This window comes from Amblyomma mixtum, chromosome 3 (assembly GCF_055824585.1).
Source record: "Amblyomma mixtum isolate Tamu chromosome 3, ASM5582458v1, whole genome shotgun sequence".
Classification (NCBI taxonomy): domain Eukaryota; kingdom Metazoa; phylum Arthropoda; class Arachnida; order Ixodida; family Ixodidae; genus Amblyomma; species Amblyomma mixtum.
Genome location: NC_143014.1, coordinates 331,671,049 through 331,680,442, shown reverse-complemented (window position 1 = coordinate 331,680,442; position 9,394 = coordinate 331,671,049). Strand labels below are relative to the sequence as shown.

At 48.9% G+C, this 9,394-nt stretch overlaps 1 protein-coding gene across 2 annotated transcripts in view; it reads left to right on the top strand.

The window, feature by feature from the left end:
* Window positions 1-1,590: 1,590 nt before the first annotated feature.
* Window positions 1,591-9,394, top strand: part of LOC149355954 (uncharacterized) — a 30,525-nt gene continuing 22,721 nt past the window's right edge. For both annotated transcript variants that reach the window (XR_016291586.1, XM_089584053.1), the window contains exons 1-2: window positions 1,591-1,928; window positions 3,754-3,871. Coding sequence is in view for 1 of the 2 variants with exons in the window: in XM_089584053.1 (XP_089440179.1) it covers window positions 1,673-1,928; window positions 3,754-3,871 (374 nt within the window). In the remaining variant the exon portion in view is untranslated. The remainder of the gene's footprint in view (window positions 1,929-3,753; window positions 3,872-9,394) is intronic.

Genomic DNA, 9,394 nt, shown 5'->3' with positions numbered 1-9,394 from the left:
TTGTTTTTCCTACGTTCAAAACTGTCATCTAATGGTCCCCTGGGCCTTGTCAAGCTGTGTGCACAGCTTTTAGCCCAGGGTGACCAGCGAGATTTTTCTGGTAAATAAAGTGCATTGACTGATTTATTAATTCATTGATATGCAACTTACAAATGATTGGAAATGAGGGGAACATGTGCACAGGGCGGAAAGCGCGTGGTCTGCCAGGAAACACTGAGGTGGCCCCGAGAAGGGCCTTTAGTAAGGACGACATCCGTTTTGTGCCTCTTCACTAAGCAGCGACGACACGGCGTGCGCAGTCCTCGTTTTGCACGAGCTGTCGAAGCAATCCTTGGTAAAAAAAAACACGAGGGAACAAAGTCGTGCTGTGTATGCAGATGCGATCGCCTCGTGGTTCCATTCACGGCGAACAACCATCCGGCAAGCCTGGCTCTTTCGACGGATTCAGGAAACGACTGAAAAGAACAAAAGTAAGGAGCGAAGAAAGGTGCACTGCTTACAGGTTAGAACACAAAAACAAAGCTAGGCGCTGCACTCGGTTAACCCATTCAACGAGGCGTGGCGTGAGCTTTAAATCCGATTTCGACAAGGCGTGAGAAGTCGCTAAAGAAGCAAAGGCACACTGCACTGAATGAATGATATAGATAGACTAAGCGCAAGTCATAACTTCTCTAAAGCCACACTGCACTCGTTTAACCCTGCAACGAGGCCTAGCGCGGGTTCTGATGTCTGGCGCCGATTTCGACAAAGAGAGGGAACACGGCCGCGAGATTGATGCCCGCAATCTTCCAGGAAGCAATGAAGCGGCCCTGAAAAGGGCCGTTTGGAGCAGCTCTTCAACGTCAACCTACAGCGGCGTGGCGGCGAGCAGTAGGCCCAGCGTCCGCGGCGAACAATGACATCGGCTTCCGAGAAGCATATCCAGGGGACGACGCTGCAAAAAAAAAAAAAGTTTCGTTACAAGCACCGCAATTTGGTGAGTCCTCAATGCACGAGAAAACTTGCGACAATGTAGTTCAGTCCTTACCTCAGGGTTGAGAATGCGCACCCCCGACAAGCGCGTCAGCGTAGCTGTCAAACGGCGGTCCTCAAAGCGCGCCTGATGCGGATCCTTGTAGTGCCGCGGCAAAAACTTTAAATACGAGCACGACACTAGCCACGTGCTCCTGGGGAAACGGCGAAAGCCGCAAGCAAAAACTGCACAGAAATTTCAGCTGGCTGTCGCCGCCGAGCGCACCACGCACGAACGCCATAGCTGCACACGCCTCGAAACGAGCGCGCCGAGGATCACGAAACGAATGCGGCATGCCCGCTCACCACGCACGCGCGGCGCGGCGGGTGCACCTAGCGATTCCCCAGGCGCTCTAGGGAGAGGTCGAGAAAGGCGCGCTGACGCCACGTCCGGTTGAGAACGAGGGCGAAGTCAAAAAACGTCACGGAGAAGCGCATCCCATCGACCAATCAGCGTTTCCAGCCTGCCGTCCCGCAAACGCTTCTTGCCGGCGGCCATGCCGGCGGCGCTCCCGTGTGTCTCCGATTCCGGTGCTGCGAGCGTTCGTCAGCGACGCGTCGCGCGACGCGTCGCGCCACAGTTCGCACATGTGTTCCCCGCTTAACGGTCGCTACGCAGAACTAAAACTCTCTAATACTGCTCTGCTCAGACCCAGACGCAATGGACGACGAGTCTGACATGGACGAGAACTACAGCGAGCCGGGGCCAAGCAACGCCACGCTTCTTGACTTGCGTCCGCTAGTGTTCAATCCCGATGATTTTGACGTCGAGGAGTTTGAGAGCGATGAATTCGACGAGCCCGGTTACGATGCCTCCTCAGAGTATGTCGTCGGTCGCACAAGCTTTCTGCCAGAGGACAGCAACGCCGAAAACGCCGACAACGACGTTGAAGATGGTGAAGATGATACTCTCCTTGGTAAGTATTTACATTGAACTGTCGTCAAGAGAAAAAATTCTTGGTAAGTATTTACAATGAACTGTCAAGAGAAGAAAAAAGTAACTTATGAGAAGTTGTAGGAAGTGTGAAGCGCGCCCTAGTGAACGCAGCTTGCGGATAGCCCTTTTTTGACTACACGTGCGTGGAATGTAGCATGACGATACCATTCGTGGGAGATGAAAAACCCCGTCATACGCTCCCTAATTCTCTTAGCACAATGGATAGACTGGGTGCCAACAGGCATCTATTACGTGTATTATGCCACTATAATGCACGCGTTGTGATGCGCGGCTGCTTATTGAACAACTTCGCTACACCGCGCGATTTTTAAATGAGCAGTAATAAGTATAACATTTATCAAGGGCGTCTGCAGAACTTTTTGCAGGGTGGAGGGGGCATCCGATGTCCGGGGATGGTTAGGTTAGCATCAGAAAGGCTCTATTTGTGGTTCAAACTACGCACATGAAACAAAAATTAGAAACAGCAGATTAGTGTTAGGCTAGGAGAACATGCATTAGATTTTATTAATGAAGAAAGAAATAAACCTAATAAGCGAAATGCGAAAAGTTACCTTCACCTAAGCGTGCTAATCAAGCAGCAGCCCCCCTTCCGGATGCCCATGACAACTATACTACAGTATTGTGCATCTTTATCGTGAAATTTTTTCAAAATTTTCTAGCCCGAACCGCTGGGTCGTTTGCGGTGAAACTGCGCACAGAGCTTGCTTGTTCTGGTAACTTTTGTCTCGTAGCAAGTTTAACAACGGTGCTTACCTGGTTCAGCCACGCAAGATGTAAGCCTGTAATCATCTGTGCTGAGAACGAGGAACCCAAAGCCGCAAGCGTCAGGTTGCCGCAGAGGGGAAGTATTGGTGCCATCTCTTGTCTGCAGAGGAAAGCGCCACAGCGCGAAAGGCGCCAAGGTGAGCGTTTCTAGGTATGCGGGTCATTTGATGGTGCCACCGCTGTCCTTGAAACCCAGCGTTGGCTGCGTTCGGTTCCCCGATATCGGTGCAGCCGATTACGGGCTTGCATCATGCGCGGCTGAACCAGGTAAGCACCGTTGCCAAACTTTCTGTGAGACAGAAAATTCAGGGCGGCACTTTGTTGACCTAAAGTGCGGTGAGGCGAAAGTCTTCAGCGCGGTGTTGCTGCTTGTGTCACCGATGTATGGTTAAGATGTTAATTAAGTACACAACTGTTTCTGAATCTTAAATGCTGGAGACATTGGAGGACTTTTGGAGGCATCTGTCTGATTTGACACCTTTCTGCAAACACTCTCCAGCGTCCTCGACAAGGAGAACTGCATATGCGTTGGCAGGAAGTAGCGTAGCCATTAGCACGCTTGGCTGCGAACGGAAGGATGGTGATTCGAATCCCATCGTGCACAAAGATTTTTTTTCAGGTCTGACTAGAAAAGGCGTGACACCTCTGCTGACAACCTTCTCTCGACAACGATGAGGCGTTAAAGGCTTGCGCCTTGGAAGTTACCGCAGCACGCAACATCTGTGCGGAGTTTCAGCGCAAACAAGCCAGCGGATGTAGCACGAAAATTTTTACAAGTCTTCTCGATAAAGATGCACAACACTGTATATGGCGCGAGCCGGTGATGGTTTGTACGGACCGTACCGCATCACATTGCGTCCGAAGGCAAGCGCATCTTGCCACCGAAGGTTGGGATTTTTGGTTGCCTTGAATGTGGCCGCATACACAGAGTTGTCGTGTGCTGGTTTGTACCCTGCATTTGTTTTTGTTTTTTAAACTTGGGAAAACAAGTTTGCATACTTTTTTCACTCTTTTCTCAGGCTTGAACAGTACGGAACCACCTTCTGGCTTGGAACAGTGCCTGGATGCCAACCGTGCTTATCTGGAATCGATCTTAATTTTTATTGAGGAGCTCATAGAAGCCCTTGAAGAGAACAGGTAATTCTTTTCACTTCGCTGCGTAGAGGAATAGGGCGCATGCTGTCATCTCGTCTCGGGTGAGGTGCCATTGGCATACCACATGAAGCTGGTCCCGCTGATACCACGCTTAACATGAACGCTCGAGCGCGTGTCTTTTATTGACATTAGACATCTTTGCATACCATGTTACCGTTAGTGTTGCCAGTGTACCGGGATCCTGCCCACTGCCAGAGAGCACGCGCTGATTGGTCCCGATGTGGCAGGAGTGCGTGAGGCTGTCAGGTAACCGGCCCCATCTGGTGTCCTTGAGGCAATCTGCGCATGCTCATTGGTGGTGGGTGGGCTTCCGGTATTCCGGTAATGCTAACGGTAACACGGTACACAGTATGCTAAAGGTGCCTGTTAGCACCGCTGGGCATCGGCCGCTGGTTCCGAGACAATGTTAAGGTTGAAACGGCACTGGCAACCGCAAAGACACAGTTTAGCATGTTCTCGGTCTCAGCGGCTCTAATGTCAGTGCAGAACTCGCACTCGAGCATTTGTGTTGAGCTTGCTGTCGGTTGGCACAGCCTTTATCAAACAGCCCTCCTGTTTTGCATTTGGGCTTCGAGGCTCGACACTTCTGGGAGTGCGGGAGAGCCCCACTGCACAGTTTAGAAGCAAACCGCTTGGGTTGTGCTTTTCTGACATAGGCTGTGCATTTTCAGACTGACTAGTATGGTGGCCAAGAACATTTTGCCACACTGCTGCCCTGTGTGACAGACTCTTCCCATTACACTATTCGGGGCGAGTCTGACCGTTGCCACTGGTGGCTGAAAAATTCAAGCCGCGTGTTGAGTGCATTAGCACCCAGCTTATTGCTCAGAACTGCATCGCCATTCTGCATCTACATCAGTTGCATGGCATGAGACTGGTATGGAAATTGTGGTCGTATGGTTAGTGCTCTACTTACAGTATTTGGGCGAAACTGGCCATGGCGTCAATCTGTGAAGCACGTGTGTGAAGTGTATATATGCACTGCTTTGCACACTGCTTGCATGAAATGCCCGCCTCTCAGGTGCACATTAAAGCGGCATGTGTTGTGTGCGCTCGCTGGTGTATGTGCGGATGTATGCATTATGTGTTGGACACTGTGTGCAGGTCATTGTATGTGCTTAGTTACGATAAGAGTTGCACTTTTAAGTTTTGCCACGCGTTGAAGGATCATAGGAAGTTGAACACTGATTTGAAGCCTCTCCATTGACAGCATCCGCTGTGCTCAGCGGTCCTACTTGATGTGAACCTTGTTATCCCGACTGTAACTGGGCTTTGCAGCAAAAGTGTGCAGTTTTTTGCTCAGCATTGCACTACTTGTGGGATTGTGAATGTTTTGGGTGCTCTCCAGGGCCATGATTTCTGGAACTTTTTGAACACTGGTCTGGGTAAGTGCCAAGTGCTTTGTCTTCAAGCAGGAGGTCTTGTGCTATCAAACGTTGCTGTTTCAAAAAGTGGAAGCTGTCCAGTGAGCACGGCTGGCACTCTGCAAAGTCCTTCGATTGATAGGGGTTGGGTTCTTTCCACTTGGTGATGTTGATTGTGGTGGACCCTAGTATGCTGAACAGTGAAGGACTTCACATCTGTGGTCGTATCTTCATGTAAAAATTATCGGGTCCCAAAGTGAAGTAGCTGCTGTGATACCTTACCCTTTTAGGGTCTCGGTTTTAAGGTGCTTGTGTTCTGTCTTGCATGAAAGTGTTAGTGCTGGCCAAGGTTTTTCTTCCAAGGAGGTGACAATAAGTTTCTGTTTAGATCAGTAATTACTCATTAGAATCCACCTGAGTACATCCATTGGTGTGCAAATGAAAGCTCTGCAGCTTTCACAGAAACATCAAAGTTGAAGAAAAATTTACTGACGATTACGCTACTCCCTAATGTGAAATTTGAGTGCAGCCTGATTTTGCTGTATTTTGAGACAGAAAACTTGAACAGTGCTTAAGCTATCCATAAAGGGACAGTGAGGAAAAATTAAAGTTTGCTTCATAGAAGCATTCAACGATCTGGTTATCATGCCTGAATGTAGGCGCATAGGCCTGCACCACGTTCAGCTTTTACGTATCCGCACTAAGCCCCATGACATCCCATTTAATAGCCGCTAGTTCCTCGTACATCACTGCTAAGCTAGCCTCACTGGATAAGGTTCTAGCATTAAGCGTTGCCAGGCTCAGTTTCCAGTGGCGGGCTGTGCGAAGCTGGAGATTCTTAGTACCCTCTGTTACGTCACATTTCTGACCAATGCCTTGGTCAGTTGCTCCACAGCCGCTGGGGACTGAGGGTTGAGGGTTTATTGGGATGTTCACAGAAGGTTGCCATTAGGTGTTACGAGTCCTAAGGCCAGAGTGCTCATGTGATAACATACTCGCAACGCGCGTGTTGGAACTTCCCGAGAGACCGACTTCCCTAGCACGTTACCCGGCTCTTGGGCACTGCACCAGTTACCAAGCACCACCAATTTACCTGTACCCCAGGCCACGAGGAACTGGAGGGAAACAAGGGGCACATGCTTTAGCTCGAGGCATCATCATTCGAGTGGGGCCACAAACCGTGCCCGCTTTTACCCCTCTAGCTTCCAGGTACAACGAACACCTTGAGTTTCAGCACCTTCAAAGTAGACACTTCCCCCCACCTTGTAGGAAGTTAGACACCCCAGATGCCATCTCTTGGCAGCAGGTAAAGACGAACCCTTTTTGAGAACCTCCATTGAGTACATCTCATACACCCAACATTATACACCGATACATGTCCCTGGTGCCAGGCCTGCCCTACACTCTTCCACATTTCGTGGGGATGTGCGGCCAAACCAAACAATCTGCCGATGGAAAGCACGTCTTTTGAGTGATGGGAGGCGCTGCTGAGCAGCGACAACCTGGATTACCAATGGGCACTCATACAGCATGTCCACAGGGGAGCTCAAGCCAGTGGAGCCATGGAATAAGGACCCCACCCATAAGCTTGCACAGCTCCCTTTCTTTCCAATAAAGCTTTTCCTCCTCCTCCTGGCCAAGTACTACACCAGGGTGTCCAAATCATGCTCTGGCGAGGGAGTGCGTTGTTGGTTCTGGTCACTGAGATCATGCCGCACCCCAGGCCTGGTTGTGCAATTCCATCGACACATGGAGTTTTTCTCTTTTTTTTTCGCTGGATGACAAGTGAAAAATGTGTGTCACCAGCTGTGCGAACAAAATCAGTTGTGACCAATGCAGTAGCGTTGAACCCTACAGACAGAATAGAACTGGCAGAGCTATCAGAGTAGTAAATAAGCACAAGGTAGCTGGCATTAGGAAGCTTAGCGTGGAGAAGATCGAGCATGCTCTAAATAACAGAGGTAGCCTAAAAGCAGTGAAGAGAAAACTAGGCATAGGCAAAAACCAGATGTATGCGCTAAGAGAGAAAGAGGGGAATGTGATTAGTAGTATACATAAGGTAGGTAAAGTAGCCGAAGAGCTACACAAATCTATACAGCAGCCCATGAAATCTGAACGTTAATCGGAGGGGTATTAGCACACAGCAATGAGACATCCCGCCAGTAACGAAAGTGGAAAGCAGCTGGTGAGGATCACGTAGCAGCAGATATATCAGAAGCTTGGAAGAACGCTAACATCTTAATTCATGTCAAGATGTCAAGGACATGAAAGATTAGACCAGTCAGTCCGTTGCCTACTAGGTATTTACTAAGGTAATTGCAGATAGAATCAGGATCACCCTAGACTTCAGTCAAGCAAATAATCAGGTGATCAGGTAGGCTTTTGTGAAGGATACTCGGCAGTAGACCATATTCACTATCAATCTACTGGTAGGTGAATGCGCAGAGTGAAGGCTACCATTGTATGTAGCCTTCATTGATTACGAGAAAGCATTTGACTCATTTGAAACTTCAGTAGAAATGCAGCATTGTGGAATCGGGGTGTTGAAGAGGCGTATCTGAAAATACTGGAAGATATCTACCATAGTCCTTCTACCAGCTTCACTGTCATGAAATTCCTTGCTTGGTCGAGGGAGGTCGCGCGACCTTGTGACCGTAAAAAGTGGCAACCTGCCTGCCAGATTGTGAGCAGACTGCCCACCACTGCCAAATTCAACGCATTTACAACCTGCCCACCGTGGCGCTGCTTACGAGCCTTACGGGAGCTGGGAGAACAGCCCGGCCTGCGCAATCCCAACCGGTGGCTCTGAAACTGTCCCCTACCAGGGCAGTCGCGCATCGCTTAATCGCACTAGGAGTGGTACGAGTACACGCCGCGATCTATGAGTGCGATTGAGAGGGTCGCGACATTAACATCAAGTGACCACAAGTGGACCAATCATAGAGCACCACCAGATTTCAAAATCTGAGGACCCCCAAGGTCTTGAAATCGGCCCACCCTCTAAAATTCTGAAGGACCCCCGAAAATTTGGAAGTACTAAGCCCACTCCAGAAAATTGATTAAGGTGGATTAGTGAGTCAGATTAGTATTATCTCTTGTGATAATCCAATGGAAGGTACTTCAACATTTTGAAATGTAAAAACTGGTGCTTACCGTGTAAGGGCAGTGGAACCCCAACCGTAGTTTTGGCGGGAAGATTGCTAAGCCGTTAGACACTCGTTATAGATACCGCAACAGGCAACCGAAATGCTATGGCATTTTCTTCTTTAAGAATGTGCTGAAGAAGGCACCCAAGTTTTTTAGAGCAACGACTATATAAGGGGCTTTCCTTGGGGTAAACTATGTTTGTCTTAAAGTATGTTGTAATCAAAAACTGCTGCATGACATGATAGCCCAGGAACGAGAACTCCTGATATTGTTCTGTGTGGTTCAAGACTGGTTCTCGTACAGGTCACGTGATTCCGTAAGATGCATGGTGATTGAGGCCCATATGGGGCCTGGTTTATATGGGCCTTAGAGTGGGTGTTCAGTCATGGGATGGAGTTCAGTACAACTCTTGTTGTCACTGAATGTTGCTGGGCTTTTTAGTTCGACATGAGGAGAAAACAAGAGCAGGAACCTAACAACACACGAATGTAAGGAGAGGTTAGCACTTGTCCTGTCCTCTCACCACATACGTATCCTTGGTATTGCCGTCCTGTTTTTTCCTCTTGTCGTTTCTGGGCAGGTACGGATTTGCGGGGGATCCTTTTAGCAATGCATTTCTGTCTTAGTTGAAAAATTAATTCCTTGATTAGGCAGCAAGGGGGCCACGCCCCCTTTTGAATCAACCATTGCTTATGGAGAGAAAATTTGGGGGGTTTTAGGAACCTTGGCTAAAAGTGATCTGCCCTTCAAATCGTTCAGAGAGGTTAGCATTTGGTCTCATCTACTTTCTTTCTGTGTTGTCTTGGTTGTGCTACAGTTTTTGTAAGGACTGCAGACAGACTAGCCCACCGGTACTGTTTAGCTAACTTGCGAGTATTAAAGCGATGTCCTTGCCCTGTACCACATTATGTGGCTAAAGCGATCCTTTTTGGTGTAGCATCACTACTAATCCCACTTTACGGATTTCGGGCATAAGTAAATACGTCCCTGAAAC